General features: G+C 43.5%; 1 protein-coding gene across 1 annotated transcript; it reads right to left on the bottom strand.

The window, feature by feature from the left end:
* Window positions 1-2,784: 2,784 nt before the first annotated feature.
* Window positions 2,785-18,874, bottom strand: CFAP97D2 (CFAP97 domain containing 2). The gene is made up of 4 exons (XM_043572637.1): window positions 18,776-18,874; window positions 4,486-4,566; window positions 3,452-3,569; window positions 2,785-2,867 (listed from the first exon to the last, which is right to left on the bottom strand). The coding sequence occupies exons 1-4, from the start codon at window positions 18,824-18,826 to the stop codon at window positions 2,785-2,787; spliced, it is 333 nt and encodes a 110-aa protein (XP_043428572.1). The 5' UTR covers window positions 18,827-18,874.
* Between the last annotated feature and the right edge of the window lie 3,591 nt (window positions 18,875-22,465).

Below are 22,465 nucleotides of genomic sequence, written 5' to 3'. Positions count from 1 at the left end.
GAGTGGGAGCTGGGCAGAAAGGAGTCTTCATCTCTGGGCCACTCTCAACTGAGACGTGGTCTCAGTAATAGGCAGCTGGAGACAGGATGATAAATGCTGAAGTCCTGCCTTTTCCAGAAAGAAAGCTTCTCCAGTGGGAAGTTGGAGAGAGAAGGAGCCCTTTGCTCTTGGCTGCATCAGTCTGGAAGGGTTGGGAGGGAGGAGGATGGAGTGTGTCTCAGTTCAAATACTATAGAATCTGTCTGTTCTTGCCACATCACATTTCAGCAGATTTTCTTGGATAAATGTTTCTTCATATGGTGTATGTCCTTAGGACCATTTCCATAAACCTTAAATGATTGTTTTAAAAATAATTTTTATCAGTTTTACTGGGGAGTGGATCCAGAGACCTCCTTATGCTGTCATGCTTGGAAGACTTTCTCTGTGTGACTCATATTTAAGACTCTTCATTTATCATTGAGTTTTCAGTCTTGGGCAGATACTGGTTCTTGATTTAAAAAAAAATTTTTTTTTGAAATTTATTTATTTTTGAGAGACACAGAGAGGCAGAGCATGAGTGAGGGAGGGACAGAGAGAGGAGACACAGAATCCGAAGCAGGCTCGAGGCTCTGAGCTGTCAGCACAGAGCCTCACATGGGGCCTGAACCCACAAACTGCGAGATCATAGCCTGAGCCAAAGTCGGTCACTTAATCAACTGAGCCACACAGGCCCCCTGGTTTTTGACTTTTTAAAAACATGAATACTCATTTCACCCTTATTTGTTTAATAGTCAAAGATTAAAGACAATCCAAATGCTCACCAATAGGTGAATGGATAAACAAACTGTGATGGCTCCCTACAATGAGCACTACTCAGCCACAAAAAGGAATGGTCTATTGACTCACTCAACCATGCTATTACGTGGAGTAAATGGCAGAAAAAGGCAGACAATGCATGGATATACTCAGAAAATGCAAACTTGTCCACAGGGACAAAAAGACTGTGGATGTATGCGGATGGGAGAGAGGAAGGGTGGGGTAATTATTCATGGGAACAGGAGACCTGGAGGAGTGATGGGTATAGTTATTATCTTGATTGTGGTGATATTCTCACAGGTGTAAAGCACGTCAAACTTAGCAAACGGTACACTGAAAATATATAGTGTACCATATGCCAATTATATCTCAATAAAGCCATACAAAATAAAATGAAGAATTAAAGCCCAATTGTTGGTCATATAGTTTCTCCTATAGTGTTGACTTTTGCTACTGAGTAGTTAGGTAGCTAGGTACATCCATGCTATCTGAACCAACTAGTTTGCAATGTTCTTGGAATAGCCAAGATCTCCCTGAAAATTGGCTGATTCTCTTCCACACCCTGTGTTAACTTGACAAGTGTCTTTTATTAAATAAAGGACAGAGAAATGAAATGGCCAGTTATCAGGCCCAAACTGATGTATTCTTGACAGAAATCATTGACTTTTATTTTTGCTGGGGCTCCATTAAACTAATCACAAGGAGACACACCATTTCTACCACTACTTTGTGATGAGTCATTAGCTGAATTAGCTAGGTGCCTCCTACTTCCACACTCCAAATGTCAAGAGTTGCGCGAAGCTGAATTCGCTTTGAGTTTGAACGTGCAAAGCAACCACCCTTTGTCCTCAGCATATGGCCCAGAGCTGAACAATGAGAAATATGTCGGAAGGGAAAAGGAGGTCTTCTGCTCCTTTAAATCCAAGCAAGACAAGGAGGGGGTATGTGGCTTGCAAAGCCGGCCAAAATAATTTCCTGGTGTGGGAGGAGCTGGGTCGGTTCACAGGCCACCTTTGGCCCCTCACATCCCTTTCATGTTTCCTGAAGTCTGGTTCTGTCTGGCTCCCTTGTTCAAGCCCAGGGACTTCCTGTGGGCTTCTGACTGGCTGGTACCTCCCGGGATCACTTCTGCTTCCTCTTTTCCCTCCTTCTTCCCTTATTTCCTGTGTGTGACAGATCAGGCAGGTTCTGAGGGGGGAGCCATTTGATTGTGTAGATTCCCCTCCAGGCTGCTAGGGACTCGCTTATCAAAGAGAATCCAGGCATCTTGTGTGAGAAGCTCCCTGTAGGAGCCTATCCTGGCCTGAGTTGTATGGAGATTAACTATTAGCCTAGGCTCCCTCATAACAGCTTTAAGCTTTAAGCTTTTAAGCTTTAATCACTCAACAGTGATTTTTATACTCAGGTGAAATATCTGTCTTTAATGCAGAAAGTGATTCCAAATGTAATGTAAACTATCCCAGGAGAATGGAGGTCTACCCATAGCTCCAGGTTTTTAATGACGGGCTGGACAGTGGCTGCAGCCATGAAGCATAGGGGCCATTCCTGACACGCAGGCCTGCTCCCCATCCTTCCAGGCCCCTCAGAGTGTAGCCCCAGGTGAACCACTGCTGAACTGGGAGACAAATTACTTTGATAAACCCAGTCCAGCAGGACTGTACGATCCATTCTTCCCATGGAGCTTTGGTCTGGGCCCACTACAGCCTTCCTATAAGACGCACTTCCTGTGCTTGAAGGTCAACTAAATTTTAATTTATTGCAGAATCTCAAAACCATTCTGAGCTTCTTGGAGACAGGTACAGGCTAAAGGTTTTAAGAAGACTGATCACTTCTGAAAACCTACCTGCATTACAATTATCCATCACTGTCACTACTGAACTGTCGCATTTAAAAGGAAAGGACAATGAGAGGGGCTTTTAGGATTCATAATTGTCTCCAAACTTTTATAGGCAGATTTTAAAGACCATGGAGGCCTGCTATTCTCCATTTCTACAGAGAACTGCACTTTGGGTAAAAAACAATGTGGTTGGGAAAAAGCAGCACCAGCATGAGGCTGGGAGTGGCCACCTCGTCTGCAACAAGCAGGAGCAGTCACCACCCACATTGGAGACAGGAGTGCGTGGCCTTTGATGCCGTTTCTAGGCAAATATTGGGCCCATGGTGTGCTGGCAGAAAACAACAGTCTTGGCTGCTTTTGCAGATGAAAACCTAGGAGAAATGCCTGGGCACAGTCCCTGGGGTGGAACCTGCTTCCACCAGTTTCTAGGTGCCGTCCTCACCAAGTTCTGTCACCGCCCGGTGCCTCAGTTTCCCCATCTGTACACCAAGAAGCACAATAGACCCTTCCTCACGGGCTAAGTATGAGAGTTAGGCAGTGAGATGATGTAGCACAGTGGGACAGCACAGGTGCGCAGTGAGCTCACAGCACTGAGAGCTACTGTTTGTGTCCCTGTTCTGCGGTGGGCACAGAATCAGCCTGAGTCCCAGGCAATACTCTGATTCGTGGACAACACAGCAGGAAACACAGGGCTCTCTGGAGGGGAAGGAAAGGCCCCGTTCTGGCTCAGGGGGAGCTATCCTGTGCAGGCCCTGGAGCTGAGCACTCCGGGTCCTTCTGGGTTTGGTGCTGGCTGTGGGATGCAGGAGCCCCAGTTACCTCTTACATGTGCAGTTGTTTCTTTCTCAGTCTGTCCCCTGGTCCTCATGATGCAGGACACCCTCTCCAGCAGCAAGCGGTTATCCCTGTCGATGACCATGAGACGCTCCTCCTCGAGCTGCGGACAGACACACAGACACATGGGGGGCCTTCGGAAGCACCAGCTGCATCTAGGCCATTACCGTGCAGATTTACTTAGCGGATTCCTTCAACCCCACATTTCCTTTGACTTGGGCACACTGCAGGTTTACACTGCCTCTTCAAATATCAGCAAGAGCTGTTGTAGCAAGCTTCAACAACGAGTATGACACATGCAGGCTCCTTTGTCTATAAATCGGGATATGTTAGGAAGGGGCCAAATTTCATATGCTCAGAATGGAAGTAACAGCAAGAACGCTATGATTCTTTGTGAAATTGGGTTACCGTCCAAAACTCAGTGAATGATGCTAATGAGGAAACCACTTCATGTTTTAAGAGAGGTGATATTATACTGTGCAGAAGAAGAGATTGGAGCCCAGAGGAAATGAAAAATCTCTTGTTTTAGGTTTTAAAGTTCACTGATCTATTGATTTGCTTGAGGATGACGTTTAGCTTCTGCTCTGCCCACTTCAGATATCATCACTAACAGGCACATAAAGAGCACACAGCATTTTGTTCTGGAGGCACTACTGTCAGAATAGCCATGAGCACCAGACAGCTTAAACTTCAAGAAATAAAATATCTGTGGAGGTCAAGAAATGGTCTTGTTTGAAGGAAGGGTACCGATTGCTCCAGAACGGCCCTGCCACTGCGCCTTCCTGCCCCTTCTGCCCTCTCCTCTGCAGACAAATGTCCGCAGGAAGACTGGAGAAGGGTCCCCATGCCCCTACTACCCGCCTGTGCTGGCGGAGTGAGGTTAAGGGGCTGCTGACATGCCCCAGCATTGTCAACAATGGGAAACTTTATCCCTTGCCGAGCCGGCTGTTTCCATTTCTGGGGTTTCTGAGGCCACGTTTCCTCAGTTACAAGGGCAACTGAGGAAGAACTGGCATTACCTTCAGTTTCTTGAGTTTCAGGCGGAGGTGGCTGAGGCTCAGTGGGGCGCGAGTGTCCACGAGGGGCTGGGCATCCTGGACCTGCGACACAGAGAGGCAACGTGACCCCAGGCACACTTTTAGCCGGCAATTAACATGAACTCAGATTGGACAGCTTCTGGGCTGTGGCACCAGGGACAAGTATAGATAATTGTTTGTGGCACTGAAGAGACCATGTCAGCCTTGGGCAGACACTCCTGAATGAGGCTCGGGCTTGATTCAGAATCCAAGTATCCCCCGGAGGTCAAGGGGCAGCCCTGGGAAATGAGTCGTTTTCAAGTAGAGAATTAAGTGGGTATGGAGTGAGGACTCATGAAATGTAACTGCCAGTGGACATTTCTATTCTGTTGTCAGGCCTTTAAGACTGTGAATTATGAAACCGTGTCCACCTCATTCTACTTTCTGAGCCTCCAGCAACATGCCCAGGATGGGCACCTGAAACATTGATTAACTGAAAAGCGATCTCTGCAGTTTCCCATCAGAAAATGCGCAAAGAAGGGAAGAAATTTACAGTTTAAAATGTGTTGGACTGGGACGCCTTGGGTGGCTCAGTTGGAAAAGCGTCCAACTTCCGCTCAGGTCAACATCTCAAGGTTTGTGAGTCTGAGCCCCACATCAGGCTCTGCGCTCTCAGTGCAGATAGGATCCTCTGTCTCCCTCTCTCTCCGCCCCTGTCATGCATGTGCTCTTTCTCTCTCTCTTTCTAAAATAAGTACTTAAAAATAAAATAAAATGTGATGGAGTAAGTATGCGAGGGCTATCTGTATTACCATCTGCAATAAAAAGGAATCTCCCTCCTCCATATTCTAGATACTTGGTGTAGACCAAGGGCTAGATGGCAAGAATGTTGAAAAGCATGCGCAGGAATTGGCGCTTGGCCCCTAACATGAGGGAGGACTAAAGAACAGAAACAAGGTAGAAACACAAACACATACATGACCTGGAGGTTCTCTGTCACTGAGTGTGGAAGAAGACAAGACCAGAGGTGGGCTGGTGGGCCACACAGCTGGGGTATTCATCCGGTCATGCAGCTGTGGGGTGGTGAGCAGAGGTGTGCCTCTGTGCTGTGGGTAGGGTCTGTAGGAGTCAGGCCTCCCGGGAAGCGTGTGTCTGTTGGGGTGGGGATGAGGGAGAAAGGGGTGCTGAAGAATGGCCCAAGTCTTGCAGCTTTGATCCCTGGTGACTCCAGGACAGGAATAAAGATGGTGAGTAGTCTGGGGGGTGGCCAGTAAACCCTGTGTTGGGTGGGGTTATCTAGAAGCAAGTTAGTTGGGCTACAGGTAAAAATTTTAGGCTAATTATGGTTATTAAAAATATGACACTATGGTGGCTCAGCTGGTTAAGCATCTGACTTCGGCTCAAGTCAAGGTCTCACATTTTGGGAGTTTGAGCCTCATGTCGTGCTCTGTGCTGAACAGCTTGGAGCCTGGAGCTTGCTTCGGATTCTGTGTTTCCCTCTCTCTCTGCATCTCCCTGCTTCGTGCTCTGTCTCTCTGTCTCTCAAAAATAAACATTAAAAAATTAAAAAAATTAAAGTATGACACTAGCTTGCTTTATTATAGCACTTGCTTTTGACCAAGTTCTTTGGAACACACTGTCTTCCTAGATGCTCCTCTTGCCTATTATGCGCATTACATACAGATGAAAGGAAGCTCTTTCTCACAGAGACATGCCAGTTTAAAGATGAAGAAAGAATGGAGACACTGAAAAGTTGCCATTTTATAGTCACCATAGCACAGATTGGCTTGGCACAATCACCAACTGATGTTTAATCTTGGGGGAAAGTATGATGGAAAAGATGGAACTGGAGTAACTAACAGCTGGAGACAGGTTGGTGACAGGTTGGAAACAGCTGGTGACAGGGTTCACCTCCAAGAACCACTGACAGGCTTAGCACCAAGAGATATCAGGAACCACAAATGCCTGGAGAGGCCCAGCGTGGGGGCTTTTGTGAGTCTTTCCAAGAAACTGAGACCCTTGACATTGTCTTCACTGTCTCCTGAGGCAGGTGGCCGAGTTCTCCCCACAGAAGATACCAGAACTTCTTCTCTGGAGAAATGGGGTATGGGGGACTCTGGCTGAGGGTAAAGTGGGTGCGGCTGAGGTGGGGGTCAGTGTTTCTCCCAACCCTGTGCCTAAAACTTCACAGGTTCCCCAGACAGATCTCCAAGGAGAGTAAACTGCTCCAAACACCACATGCCTTGACATGGGGAGTCCACACAACCGGATTGGCCGGAGTATGTAAAGCCTCCAGTCAATGTCCATGACCTCCTTCTCCAGACACTGGAGGAATGTCTCCAACATGAAAATGAGAGAGATAAGGACACTAAACAGGGGGTGGAAGAAACAGGGAAGATGAAGGGATCAGAGAAAAACACCAAGTAAACTGTAAGTAACAAGCTTGGGGAGACAAAAGAGGGTGCTGTGTCCATAAAACAAGAATGAGATCCTAGGAAAAAGAAATGACTACTGATATTAGCCCTTGAAAATTAAAACTGAAATAAAAATTGAACAAAGGAGCTGAGGATGAAACTAAGGAACCTCTCCAAAATGAGCCAAAAATAGAGAGATGGGCAGCAGAAGACAAAATAAAAGGAAACCAGAGGCTTGATATTGGGTCTCTGACATGTAACTAGTAGTGTTCCTAGAAAAGGGAAAGGGAAGGAATTTTTAGATTCTCTCAAATGAAAGGATCCATCAGAATGAACTCAAAGAGACTCATAAAAACATGTCATTACAGAATGTGAAAACATCAGTAATAAAGATGAGGTCCTTCCTAGAAGTTTCTGGAAAGAAGCACCCACAGTCACACAGGAGTCAGAATGGCACTGGATATTTAAAAGAAGGTGGTGGCTGCAGCAGAGGGTTGGCCATCCGTTAACATAGCTCATGCTCCCCCAGCCGCAGTCTGGAGCTGTCCCTGGGAAATGGATGTCCTGTCAGGGACAGCATTTCCCAGGACTCCTGGCACTTGGGAGTGGCCATGTGATGAATTCTTGCCAATGCAGCATCAGCAGAGTGAAGTTCCAGTTTTAGGCCAGGTTTTCTAGGAAGCAGGTGTGCTTTCTGTGTCCTCTCCCCTCACAGAGCCTGATGGTGGAGGAGCCACAGGTGAGTGGAGCTGGTCTGGAGTCGCCCACACACGGGCACAGGAGCAGGGATTACACGAGGATGATGTTAGGGCCTATTTGTTATAGCATGTCTCATTACCACAACTTAGGATGAGGGCCAGTGCCTTTAACATACTGAGGGAAGGTGATTTCGATCCTAGAATCTCATACCAAAGTTTCTATCAAGAGAGATGAGAGAATAAAAGCATTTTTAATGCAGAGACAAAAAAGAAAAGAAAAAACAAAACAAAACAAAACAAACCCAAGCAAACGAAAACCTCTGCTGCACTTGGGAAGCTCCCGCATGATGTGCTTCATCTCAGCGAGGGCGTAAACCAAGGTGCTGAAAACATGGTGTCCAGGAAAAGGGTTTTCAACACGGGAGACGGCACAGGGAGCTCCCGGCACATCATCAGCTCAGCGGGCCCAGAGTGTACACAACGTGCCATCCCACCAGAAGCAGTAAGGTGGAGGGAGGACTGCTGAAGAGGGGTGGGGGGTGGGGGACTGAAAGACTATTTGATGCTCTTGAGTGTTTGAGAATTTATTCATCAGCATTTGATGACTGATGGAATATTTGAGAAAAAATAACTACAAATATACAGAAAACTCAAGCAAAGTGACAACAAAGCAACTATTAACCCTTATAAGAAATTGTAAGAAAGGAGATATAATTACAACTTGACTCAAAAATAAGTGGTTTTGCATAGTCATTATAACTGGTTATTGACTTAATAAAAACCGATTATATTTATGTTGAGAAGATACGGCAAATGAGCATATTCTTCTGAAAAATGGAGGTCAAAACCAGGAGAAACTGCCAGAAGCATTGAGCACGGCTGCCTTGGAATGGGGCTTTGCCATGGGGAGAAGCTGCTGTTTTTCTTAAAGTGTTTTGGTACTTTTTAATTTTTTCAAAAGTGCTTACATTACTCTGACAAAAATTAAAAGTAACTGAAGAATTATGGAATGAAAAGATCCAGTCCAGAGAGTACTAGAATGGAGAGAAGCATAATCCTCCGTGTAGGCTCTCGAGGGCCAACAGCACAGGAGAGGCGGCCAAGCCTGGCCGAGTGCAAGAGCCTGACACCCCGGTGACGCAGAAAGGCTAGCCTCGGCCACCTCAGCTGCCGGTGTGGCTAGAAGACAGTGTAAACAGTCCTTTCCAGTTGGGTTTTGCCAGACGAGTGTGCACATGGAATAGAGGGTTCTGATGCCTCTGGAAGATCAGCAGCCTTGACCCTGCCCTGCCTCCTTCGTTGCACCATCTACGGGTCCCACCAATGTGTTTCAGAAGTGTGGGGGGGAGGGGGCAGAGACCGGAGCAACGATATTGAAGAGCCCCTCCCCCCATAGAGAATTAACAAGCACAAACATCCTGTCCTATAGAGACGTCACATTGCACCTGACACTGTATCCTGCTTCAGCCCGCCCTCTGCACCTCCCCAGGCCACCCCATCCTGAAGTCAGCCCCTATCCTTCCTACCTTGTGTCTGCGTTTTTACCACTATGAAGGCACCCATAACCAATATTTTCTATTATTATCTTTTTAAATTTATGAAAATCATGTTTACCTACCCACTCTGCTTCTTTTTCCACTCAAAATTATGAATTTAAAAAAAGTAGTATAAAATTTTAACCATAAATAAAAATGAGAAAAATAGTATAACAAACCCCCATGGAGTCTCACTCAGCTTCACCAAAGCCAACTAGGGGCCAGTCTGGTTTCATCTCTGCCCCCACCCACTGCCCCTGCCCCACCTGAGATTGTAGCAAATCAAACCAAGCAAATCTTTTTCATCCTTAAACATCTTAATATATGTCTCCAAAACATAGGGAACCTTTTAAAAGTACATGTTGGGGCACCTGGGTGGCGCAGTCGGTTAAGCATCCGACTTCAGCCAGGTCACAATCTCGCAGTCCGTGAGTTCGAGCCCCGCGTCGGGTTCTGGGCTGATGGCTCAGAGCCTGGAGCCTGTTTCCGATTCTGTGTCTCCCTCTCTCTCTGCCCCTCCCCCGTTCATGCTCTGTCTCTCTCTGTCCCAAAAATAAATAAAAATGTTGAAAAAAAAATTTTTAAGTACATGCTTACAATACCATAATCGCACCAAGTTGACAAGTTCTTTAAAAAAAAAAAATTTAATGTTTATTTATTTTGGAGAGAGAGACACACAGAGTGTGAGCAGGGGAAGGGCAGAGAGAGAGAGGGAGACACAGAATCGGAAACAGGCTCCAGGCTCCAAGCTGTCAGCACAGAGCCCGACGCGGGGCTGGAACTCATAAACCCTGAGATCATAACCTGGGCTGGGGTCTGACGCTTAACTGTCTGAGCCACCAGGCACCCCTACAACAGTTCTTTAATTAAGTATTCAGGCACCGCCCACATGTCTTCTATTATCCCCTCCCCTCTCCTCTCTCTTGTTTGCTTGTTGGACTTAGGACCTAGGTCAAAAGGTCCATAAATTGTACTTACTTGATGTATCTCTTGCACCTCTTTAAATTATAGTTTTTGCTTCCATTTCCGCCCTTGCAATGTGTTGTAGGGAAATCAGATAATTTGTCCTGTAGACTTTCTCAGTCTGGATTTTGCTGACTGAATGCCTGGCACTACCTATAAACTGATAGAAATTCAGGTTCAATTTTTTTCCTTGGCAAGACTACCCCATGGTGATATTTTATCACAAGGTACACATTTCTGCTTATCTCTGTTTTTGTGAAAATTAGAAACATTCTGATTCTGTCATCCATTCCACATTTATTTGCTGGAATACGTCTACACTTCACTTTTGCAGGATAACTGCATTCTCTTTATTTACTAATTTTCAAAATAACAAGTTGTTCTTAGCACCTTCCAAAGGGGGTGGATAAGGTGTTTCTGTTTAACATCATTAGGAAGTAAAAAATTCAAACATATTTGATGTGTTTCAGTACACTGCCATTGACATCCTTTTTGATAGTCAACATGTCCCTCTGGGGCCAGTGAGACAGTTGACTTTTATTTTTTATTGTTTAATTTACATCCAAGTTAGTTAGCACATAGTGCTATAGCGATTTCAGGAATAGATTCAGTGATTCATCCCCTGTGTATAATACCCAGGGCTCATCCCAACAAGTGTCCTCCCTAATGCCCTTTGCCCATTTAGCCCATCCCCTCTCCCACAACCCCTCCAGCAACCCTCAGTTTGTTCTTTGTATTTAAGAGTGTCTTCTGTTTTGTCCCCCTCCTCATTAAAAATTTTTTTTTCCCTAATGTTTATTGATTTTTGAGACAGAGAGACAGACAGACAAGCATGAGCAGGGGAGGGGCAGAGAGAAAGGGAGACACAGAACTGGAAGCAGACTCCAGCCTCTGAGCTGTCAGCACAGAGTCCAGTGAGGGGCTTGAACTCATGAACCATGAGATCATGACCTGAGCCGAAGTTGGATGCTTAACTGACTGAGCTACCCAGGCACCCCTGTCCCCCTCCTTGTTTTTATATTATTTTTGTTTACCTTCCCTTATGTTCATCTGTTTTTTATCTTAAAGTCCTCATATGAGTTAAGTCATATGATATTTGTCTTTCTCTGACTGACTAATTTCGCTTACCATAATACCCTCCAGTTCCATCCACATAGCTGCAAATGGCAAGATTTCATTCTTTTTGATTGTCGAGTATCAGATACCACATCTTTATTCATTCATCTGTCAATGGACATTTGAGTTCTTTCCATACTTTGGCTATTGTCAGTAGTGCTACTATAAACATGGGGGTGCATGTGTCCCTTCAAAACAGCCCACCTGTATCCCTTGGATAAATACTTACCAGTGCAATTGCTGGGTCGTAGGATAGTTCCATTTTTAATTTTTTGAGGAACCTCCACACTGTTTTCCAGAGTGGCTGCACCATTTTGCATTCCCACCAGCAGTGCAAAAGAGTTCCTCTTTCTCTACATCCTCGACAACATCTGTTGTAGCCTGAGTTGTTAACATTAGCCATTGTGGTTTTGATTTGTATTTCCCTGATGATGAGTGATGTTGAGCATCTTTTCATGTGTCAGTTGGCCATCAGGATGTCTTCTTTGGAAAAGTGTCTGTTCATGTATTTGGCCCATTTTTTCACTGGATTATTTGTTTTTGGGTGTTGAGTTTGAGACGTTCTTGATAGATTTTGGATACTAACCCTTTATCTGATATGTCATTTACAAATATCTTCTCCCATTCTGTCTGTTGCCTTTTAGTTTTGTTGATTGTTTCCTTTGCTGTGCAGAAGCTTTTTATCTTGATGAGCTCCCAGTAGTTCATTTTTGCTTTTGTTTCCCTTGTCTCTGGAGACATATTAAGAAGTTGCTGTGGTCGAGGTCAAGGAGGTTTTTGCCTGCTTTCTCCTCAAGGATTTTGATGGCTTTCTGTCTCACCTTTAGGTCTTTCATCCATCTTGAGGTTTTTTTTTTTTTTTTTAAATATACTAATTTTCCTTCACTATATTTAAGGCATGTTCTTTTAACATTTATTTATTTTTGAGACAGAGAGAGACACAGCATGAACGGGGGAGGGGCAGAGAGAGAGGGAGACACAGAATTGGAAACAGGCTACAGGCTCTGAGCCATCAGCCCAGAGCCCGACGCGGGGCTCGAACTCACGGACCGCGAGATCGTGACCTGGCTGAAGTCGGACGCTTAACCGACTGCGCCACCCAGGCGCCCCATCTTGAGTTTATTTTTGTGTCTGGTGTAAGAAAGTGGTTCAGATTCATTCTTCTGCACGTCGCTGTCCAGTTTTCCCAGCACCATTTGCTGAAGAGACTGTCTTTATTCCATTGGATATTTTTTCCTGCTTTGTCAAAGATTAGTTGGCCATATGTTTGTGGGTCCATTTCTGGGTTCTCTATTCTGTTCCATTGATCTGAGTGTCTGTTTTTGTGCCAGTACCACACTGGGATTGTGATGCCTCCTGCTTTGGTTTTCTTCTTCAAGATCGCTTTGGCCATTCGGGGTCTTTTGTGGTTTCATACAAATTTTAGGATTGTTTGTTCTAGCTCTGTGAAGAATGCTGGTGTTATTTTGATAGGTATTGCATTGAATATGTAGGTTGCTTTGGGTAGTATAGACTTTTTAACGATATTTGTTCTTCCAATCCAAAAGCATGGAATATTTTTCCATTTCTTTGTGTCTTCTTCAATTTCTTTTATAAGCTTTCTATAGTTTTCAGTGTATAGATTTTTCACCTCTTTGGTTAGGTTTATTCCTAGCTATTGTATGGTTTTTGGTGCAATTGTGAATGGGAACGATTCCTTGATTTCTCTTTCCGTTGCTTCATTATTGGTGTATAAGAATGTAACCTATTTCTGTGCATTAATTTTATATCCTGTGACTTTGCTGAATTCATGGATCAGTTCTAGCAGTTTTTTTGTGGAATCTTTTGGGTTTTCCATATAGAGTATCATGTCATCTGCAAAGACTGAAAGTTTGACTTCCTCCTTGCCTATTTGGATGCCTTTTATTTCTTTGTGGTGTCTGATTGCTGAGGCTAGGACTTCCAATACTATGTTGAATAGCAGTGGCAAGAGTGGACATCCCTCTCGTGTTCCTGACCTTATGGCAAAAGCTCTCAGCTTTTCCCCATTGAGGATGATGTTATCAGTGGGTTTTTCATATATGGCTTTTATGATCTTGAGGTACGACCCTTCTATCCCTACATTCTTGAGGGTTTTTATCAAACAGTTGGCTTTTTAAACAATGCTAATAGCCTTGACAGCTTCTTTGCTTTCTGGAGTGACAAGGTGATATAGGGTTATCTTGTAAATATCCTATCTCAACTGGGAATCCACCATTTTTACAGCAAAGCCTGGTTCTTCCAGTGGGAAATGACATTTAGAGACCATGGTCTGGGTGCTAGTTTTGTTTATACTGGGTTTTTTCTTTGAAGGCCTTTGCCATAGACAAAGCCCATTTGATCCTTCCAGCTCCGGTTCATAACCCCATTCCATTTAGCTGGGCTCATGAGTCTTAGTTCTGTATTTCCCTTCTCTCGAGCTGTAATTCCCAGTTCTCAATGACACCATCAGAGCTACTCATTGGCTTTATCCCACCCTAAACACCCATGGTCCATAAGAATAATACTGACTTCTCGTGGACATTGGCAACATATTTATGTCCCTCGGGTAAGGGAAACAAAGGCAAAAATAAACTACTGGGACTATACCAAAATGACAAACTTTTGTACAGCAAAGGAAATCATCAACAAAGAGAAAAAGGAAACTACAGAATAGGAGAGGATATTTGCAAATGACATATCTGATGAGGGGTTAGCATCCAAAATAAGATATTTGCAAATGACATATCCAGTAAGGTTTAATATCTAAAATATATAAAGAACTTGTCTAACTCAATGCTGAAAAACGATCCAATTAAAAAATGGGCAGAGGCCCTGGAAAGACATTTTTTCAAGGAAGGCATCCAGATGGTCAACAGACACATGAAAAGATCCTCAACATCACTTATCATCAGGGAAATGCAAATAGAAACCAGTGAGAGATCACTTCAACCTAGTCAGCATGGCTAGTATCAAAAAGACAAGAAATAACAAGTGTTGGTGAGAATGTGGAGAAAAGGGAATCCTCATCCTCTGTCGGTGGGAATGCAAGTTGGTGCAGTGGAAAACAGTATGGAAGTGCTACTGGTGTATAGTACGCAAAAAAATAAAAATAGAAATACCATATGATCCAGTAATTCCACTACTGGGTATTTACCAAAAGAAAGTGAAAACACTAATTCAAAAGGATATATGCACCTCTATGTTATATATAATATATAGAGAGTATATGTATATATGTATACACTATATACATATACTATATGTATATACATATACTATATACATATAGTATATACATATATACAAACAGTATATACATATACTATATACATATATACATATATGTACACTATATATAGCATATATATATACTATATGTATACTATATATATGCTATGTATATACACTATATACATATACTATATACATATATTACTCAACCATAAGAAAGAGTGAGGTCTTGCCATTTGTGACATCACGGATAGACCCAGAGAGATACAATTTCACTTAACGTGAAATAAGTCAGAGGAAGACAATATGGACTCTTAATAACCAAACAAACAAACACCAGACTCATAAATACAGAAAACAAACCAGTGGTTGCCAGAGGGGGAGAGGTGTGGGATGGGTGAAACGGATGAAGGGGGTGAGGGGTACAAACTTCCAGTTATCAAATAAATAAGTCAGGGAGATGAATAGTACCACACAGAGAACTGTAACAACCCTGTATGGTGACAGATGGTGACCACACTCATGGTGACGAGCCCTGAGCAACGTGTAGGACTGTCGAGTCACTGTGGTGCACACCTGACGCTAATACAGCATTGTGTGTCAACTCTACCTCAACAATAAAAAAGAAACACATAAATGTAAAACATAAAGACAACTGAAATAGTTCCTCTCAATATGGTTATGAAACCAATTGCACCTGCACTCAGGTTCATTTTATTTTCGGTATTTGGAATGCTTTTTAAGTTTAATTTTGTTTTATAATATGTAACATATTTACCTAGCTCCAAAGTCAAATCTGTCAAACAAGCGCCTTTTCTAAGAGGTCCCTGTCATCTTTGCCCTGCTCCCTGATGACAAGTCTAATTTTGCTGTCACGCCTTTCATTTCTGAAAATATGAGGATATATAATAGATGTGTGTATGTCAATATATTTATATATAAGTATATATAGATATATTTTCAATCCCTCTTTTTTGGATAAATGTAGCACATTTTACACATCTTTCTCCATGTTGCTTTTTAAATCTCACAATATATTATAGACACAGTTCTATAGTAGTCCATAGAGAGGTTTCTTATTCCTTTTTTGGACCTGCATAGTACTTCATCATGTAAAAGCATCATCCTAACTTACTGACCCAGCTTGTTTTTGATGGACATTTGGGTTAGCTCCAATTTTGCTATTACAAATATTGCAGCAATTAGCATCTTTCGCAATTTCTTTTTGGATCTTTGCCAGCGTGCCTCTGGAATGGGTACTGCTGGGCTAGAGGCCAAGTGCATGTGCAGTTTCGTTAGGTATCACTAAATCCCCAGTGGGGCTGCTCTCTGCTGCGTGCCCACAAGCGCTGCTGACACTGCTTCTGTCCCCAGAGCACTGCCAACAATCCGGGGCATTTTTGCCAGCCTGATAGGTGAGAAATGGTATTACAGTGCAAATTTCATTTGCATGTCTCTGTTATAAGTGACATTGACCAACTTTTTGTAGGTTAAGAGCTGTTTGCAATTGTTTTTCTGTGAACTTTTGTTCATATCACTTGCCCATGTTCATATGGAGTGGTTTGCATTTTTCTTCTTATTTTTAGAGGATCCTTGCATATAAGGGTATTAACCTTTTGTGATATAAGTTGCAATTACTTTTCCCAATTTAAATTTGATTTTCTATTGATTCTCCTGGGTTCTTCAGATATTTAGTCATTTCATCTACAAATAGAAAAAAAAGCCAGATACGTATTTCATTTCATTTTCATGCCTAATGGATTTGTCTTGTCTACTTGCTTTGGCTAATACCTCCAACACAATTTAAAAGGGTATATAAGAGTGTAGGCATTCTTGTTTTATTTCTTACTTCATAGGGAATACCTTGAGTGTTTCCCTATTTTTAAAAAATGTTTATTTATTTTTTAGAGAGACAGAGCGATAACAAGGGAGGGGCAGAGAGAGAGGGAGTCATAGAATCCAAAGCAGGCTCCAGGCTCTGAGCTGTCAGCACAGAGCCTGATGTGGGGCCTGAACTCATGAACTGCGAGATCATGACTTGAGCCAAAGTCAGACGCTCAACTGACTGAACTGCCCAGGTCCCCCTAGTGTTTCCCTATTAACTGAGATACTGTCTTAGGGCCGAGATATTCATATTTTATTATGTTAGGGAAATATCAGTAGCAATTTTTCTATATTAATATTGTTTTAGTTTTATTTTTAGCATGAATGGGTGTTCAGGCTCTAAGATAGAAGGTCCTGTTGAAATGCCAGACTGACGACAAGGTACTAGATTCTAGAGATGCTTTGGGCACAGCACTTTCCCATAAATCTTTTTTCCCCCTTCTAGTGCATCAAAGTCCTTTATGTTCCCAAAGAAGCCAAGCAGTAAGAAAATAAATAACTCTAAAGAGCTGGCTCCTCTTACTCTTAATAAGGAAGAAGGATTTGTTTAAGTTTTAGTGCCAAGTGGTGAGGTCTGGGGTGGTAAAAGGAGGCCTGCTGGCTCTCCCTGCTGCCTCCAGGGGGGGCTGTGTGGCCTCTGCTCCAACGCCCTTCTGCTCAGGCCCAGATTCCATTCACTGGGGCCTTCCCCATCTGGAGCATCTCGTCTTCCCACCATGAGGTCTGCACCACAGGATGGCCCTGCCAGCACTCTGCGCCCTCTGCCCTCTGATGTCCTCCTGTCCTGACCTCTCCTCCCCTTGCCAGAAAGCCTCTGCTGGGACTCTTGGCACCACCCCCACCTGGGCTGGTCCCTCTGGCCCCGGTTGCCCCCTTGTGTACCCACCGTGCCCTTCTTTTCAGCTTTCTTAGTTGACTGTACCTGAGACTGGCTCCCTGTCTTCACTTCATTCCCTTTCAGGTAAGACGCATGGCCCTCCCTTTAACAACTGATGCTGGGATCGTGAGTTCCTGGGTCTGCGCCCTCTGCTGCTGGCCACGCCATATCGGAGTGTTTCAGCGCTGCCTCCTTAGGCCCAGCAACCATGTTGTTTCTGGGATGTCTCGGAGCTGCACTCATCAGGGCCATGTGATTTCACACTCCACAGCCACACCTGGGTCCCACACCAAATGCCAGCTACTGGCTCTCCCTCTTCATAGCCCCCCACTTCGCACCCTGACCATTTCAAATCTTCTTTGTCTTACAGTCTCTTAAGCATAGAGCCTAGCTACTCACTTACATTGGGGGTGTTTATCAATCACCTACCTCTTGCCAGGGACAATTCTAGTCTCTGGGATACATCCATGAACAAAACTCTCATGGCATTTACATTCTTATTTGTTATTCAAAGAGGCGATGCCAACTGATTTTGTACTTATTGTCATACTCTCTCTTTCAATTTTTCCCTGCCAACCACTATTTGCTAACCGTGACTCACTATGTGCTCTAGGTGCTGAGGATATCATAGCAGCAGAATGCAGTCACCGCCCTCCCAGATGGGAGAACAAATAGGACAAAATAAACACATTACATCAATCATGTGGTGACATGAGATGGCAGACACAGGAACCAGAGAGGGAAGAGGGTGTGCTTCTTAAGAGAGGGCACAGAGAAGATCGTAGGAAGCCTGGAGGTCTGAGGAAGTGGGGGTGAGCCTGAGGAAAGCCAGGCTCCCAAGGAGGTTAGTGGGTGCAGGGCCAGGTGTGCGTGGGCACTGGAGCAGCCTTGAAGTAAGTATGACCTCCCTGAGAACACAGTGTCCCCACCACCCAGGCAGGCAGAATCCTGGGAGGAGTAGAAAGGCTAGCCTGGATCTTGTATCCTGCAGAAACCCTGGGTCCCTGCCCTGGGGAGATGCCTTCAGAACATCACAGAGAAACACTGCCTCCCCAGGATGCTCCCTTCTTAAGAGCATTTCTCGACTTTGAGAAACACAGACATGGAGAGACAGCACCGACTGAGCACCATGGAGTTGGATGGCCCCACTGACGTCTCAGTGGCCACTACGGCAGGCCATTTTGAAAGCACAAGTTGACCTTCTCAAATGATACCCACATTTGCAATAAATAAATGGAAATAATAGCATATCTCCTAGTAGAGCTAAAAGTCAGTTTTTAGTTCTCCCTGGAACATGCTGTTCCGATAGGGGAGAGGGTCCCTGGATCTTTGTGTCTTAACACACTTTCAAATCATTTAGGAAAAATTAAGTACTTTATAAACACGCCATAATTCAGAGTCCTAAAATAACCATAATCTACTTAACAGAATTTTTATTGTGTGGCAACACACATGACCAACCTTTTAAGGAAATATCATTTCAACCGTTCCATCTCTGAAAATAAAATTAGCTTTTGGTTTCCAGACAAAGCGCTGGCATTTTACAGGTGGTGCCCTGACACCTGCCTTTCCTACCTTTCTCCGGTGATGCTGGTAGGCTTTCTCCCAGGTGCGCTGTCCCTGCATCTCAAACAGCAAAACCCACTGCTCCCTTCCACTGGCGGCCTTGGTGCAGGCTGCTGAGGGCTGTGTTTGCTGGGTCACCTGACAGTTGTCATGGTGCCCAAGCCAGGAAGGAAAGAAAGGGCAAGAGGAAGCTTAGCAAAGGAGAATTGAAGATCCTTCTGTTCCAAAAGGGTATTTTCTCAAGAGATCTTAAGTAGCTTAGTGACGCCATCTTGATGCCCACTGCTCACCTCCCCTGTGCTCATGGAAAAGGTCAGAGAGTTGGTCCTTCAGCAGACTTTCCCCTTCCCCTCCTTTCCCTCTCCTCTCCCTCTCCTTTCCCGTTCTTTTCCTCCCTTTCCTGCTTCCCATCCTGCCCCCTTTCCTGTCTATCTTTGAATAACCTATAATAGCTTGGACAGATATTTTTACTCCAGATTTATTTATTTATTTATTATTTATTTATTTTTACTTGCAATGGGTTTAATTGACTTGAGGGTTAGTTATAGAAAGTTTTAGCCATTTTAAGCCATTCCTCTCTCTCTGGCTTTTATCTGGTTGGGATAGGTTTTCCATGAGAAGGAAGAAGTGACAGTGGTATTAGAATATCTGTTGAGCTGTTCATCTTTGTTGAAATCACAGGCATAATATGGAGATGGCATGATTAGAGGAATCGGCTAATGACAAAATAACAATATTGTTTTCGTTTCAGATTGTTGGGTGTCATCACATGCCCATGGTGGACACGTTGTAGCACAGAACCGCATTCAGGGGCTCATTGTTCAGCTGTGTGTCAACAGGTAGAACAGAAAAGGGTCATTATTAAGAACTGTGTTCTGCACATGAGCATGATCCAGTGGCTGTCAGTCTTAGAATTAGCTAGGCCTAAACTGAGTCAGACTTGGGAAGAATAAGATGGGAATAAAATCAGAATATGCCTTTTTCTTACCCAGCTTTTGGTGCTGCACTTAGCTGGTTCTAATGCTTTTCAAAAGTTTGGCAGAAGACTTTGCAAGCTGGTAAAATTGTTCATGTACTGAGAGTTAAAAAGTTGGGTTTTTCAAAAACTAATTTATTTTAGTTCACAGGTATTAATTAATTTTCTAAAGACAATTATGGATACACAGAAGATAGATATAAGAATTACTGTCTAAAAAATACGGCTGGCACTTTAAGACATAGGTTTCATTAAGATTCCCTAGCCTATAAAATCTATACATCATATTCGGAGGAATTCTATTAAAATAATTAATTTGTTGGGGTGCCTGGGTGGCTCAGTCAGTTGAGCATTCGACTTTGGCTCAGGTCATGATCTTGCGGTTCTGTGAGTTTGAGCCTCACATCGGGCTCTGTGCTGACAGCTCAGAGCCTGGAGCCTGCTTCAGATTCTGTGTCTCCCTCTCTCTCTGCCTTTCCCCGCTCACACTCTGTCTCTCTCTCTCTCTGTCTCAGATGTAAATAAACATTAAAAAAAAATAAAATAATTTATTTGCTTTACCCAGTTATTGTCATTGGTCAAGCCCCATATTCAGTACTATATTCAGACGCTTAAGGAACACCTGCCATTAATGACATAATGGCATCGATGTTAATGAAGTCCCCAAATGTACTCCAAGATTTTTCTATTCAGACTGTGGGGCTGGTTCTATATGATTCTAGTCTTTTTCTTTTCCAGAGCTTGCCACACATGCTGAGAAATTCCTGGCCATGCTCAGCATCACTGCCAATGACCTGAGGGATGTGGGCAGTGTTCTGTCCACTCTGCTCATGGTTGTGTGAAAGACCACAGCTGGAGGGCGAAGTAGAAGATGGACAGAGTAAATGACGTTTAAAGGTTCTGTTTCTTTTGCTTTTGTTTTTTTTCTTAGCACTGTGGGTGCTCAGAGTGGTTATGATACACACATTATTACTGATGCACTTTATCACATAAGTGACCTCAAGGAGGAGTCTTACTCCCACTCACCTATGTTTGCTCTTAACCGACTGACCACTCGATTAACACTGGCTATTTGATTTGACGTGTTGGTGAGGCCCCACAGCAGAGGATTGGAGGAACTAGACGTACCCCACACTGAACCAGAAAGATCATTGTCAGCTGCACGGCACACCCATCCATTCAGGCTCAAACTAAGTGTTGGTTCATAACACATTCTTAACAAGATCAGACCAGAAAAAAATCAGTTAACTGGTAACTCCTTGCAATGTCTCCTGAGGAAATAATCTGAAACACTGACAAGGATTTATGCACATCAAAGAATTATTTATAGGGGCGCCTGGGTGGCTCAGTCAGTTAAGTGTCTGACTGTTGGTTTCAGCTCAGGTTATGATGTCATGGTTCATGAGATCCAATCTGTGTCAAGTTTATGCTCACATTGAGGAGCCTGCTTGGGATTCTCTGTCTCCCCTCTCTCTACTCCTCCCCTACTCTCTCTCTCTCAAGATAAATAAACTTAAAAACTAAATAAAATAATTAAAAAAAGAATTACTCATAAAAGTAGAAAATTGGAAAGTCTGGAGTTTAATTAAGAGTGTCAGTATCAGTTTCTAGTAATGTTTTTTTTCTATTCTGAGATCTAATCCATGATACCACTTTGTATTTCGTGAATTTTTAATTAAAGAAATTTTTTTTTTTCAACGTTTATTTATTTTTGGGACAGAGAGAGACAGAGCATGAACGGGGGAGGGGCAGAGAGAGAGGGAGACACAGAATCGGAAACAGGCTCCAGGCTCTGAGCCATCAGCCCAGAGCCTGATGCGGGGCTCGAACTCCCGGACCGCGAGATCGTGACCTGGCTGAAGTCGGACGCTTAACCGACTGCGCCACCCAGGCGCCCCAATTAAAGAAATTTTTTAACATTAATCTAGGTTTGAATGTTTCTATTTATACTTTGCACAAAATAATAGCAAAGCCTATTTTGATTTGTTTATTCAGATAATACCTGTATGTTTAGCTTCAGCCTTAATCAGTGTTTTCTGGCTCAGTATTGACTTCAATATTGAGTTTACTAGAAATACCTTGAAATGGTGATTCCCTGAATATGTGAAGGTCATTATTGTACAATTTAAAAAAAATTTTTTTTAAATGTTTACTTATTTTTGAGAGAGACAGAGACAGAGCTTGAGCGGGGGAGGGGCAGAGAGCGAGGGAGACACAGAATTTATTTATTTTTGAAAGAGAGAGAGAATACAAACAGGGGAAAGGGAGAGAGAGAGGAGACACAGAATCCAAAACAGGCTCCAGGCTCTGAGCTGTCAGCACAGAGCCCAATGCGGGGCTTGAACCCATGAACTGTGAGATCATGACCTGAGCGAAAGTCAGATACCCAACCAACTGAGCCACCCAGGCGCCCCTGTACAATTGATTATAATATTGTATATAATAAATGGTATAAAGCATTTGTGAAGTAATATATGGTAATTAAGTCCTTAATATTCATAATTCTTTGTATGTGTCTTGTGACTATAACTTTAAGTTCAGGCTTTGGTTTTTGTGTTCCTCTGCCTTCCCACAAGAGCAATGAGATCAAAACCAAGCAACAGACTTCATTTTTATTCCACAGGACAGAGTAGTTTAAAAACAATCTCAAATTACTTCAGATTGATTCAGTTTTTGGAGGCAAATACTGATTCACAGAAGAATGAATGTGTCTCCAGTGCCCT

This window comes from Prionailurus bengalensis, chromosome A1, assembly GCF_016509475.1.
Source record: "Prionailurus bengalensis isolate Pbe53 chromosome A1, Fcat_Pben_1.1_paternal_pri, whole genome shotgun sequence".
Taxonomy (NCBI): Eukaryota; Metazoa; Chordata; class Mammalia; order Carnivora; family Felidae; genus Prionailurus; species Prionailurus bengalensis.
This window is presented reverse-complemented; position numbering and strand designations above follow the sequence as displayed.

Coding starts and splice junctions, on each gene's coding strand:
- CFAP97D2 (XM_043572637.1), bottom strand. CDS start 18,826: ATGCAGGGACAGCGCACCTGGGAGAAAGCCTACCAGCATCACCGGAGA. Junction 3,570..4,485: donor TGAAACTCAAGAAACTGAAG/GTAATGCCAGTT, acceptor GTCTGTCCGCAG/CTCGAGGAGGAGCGTCTCAT. Junction 2,868..3,451: donor AACAACTGCACATGTAAGAG/GTAACTGGGGCT, acceptor TGCTTGTTGCAG/ACGAGGTGGCCACTCCCAGC.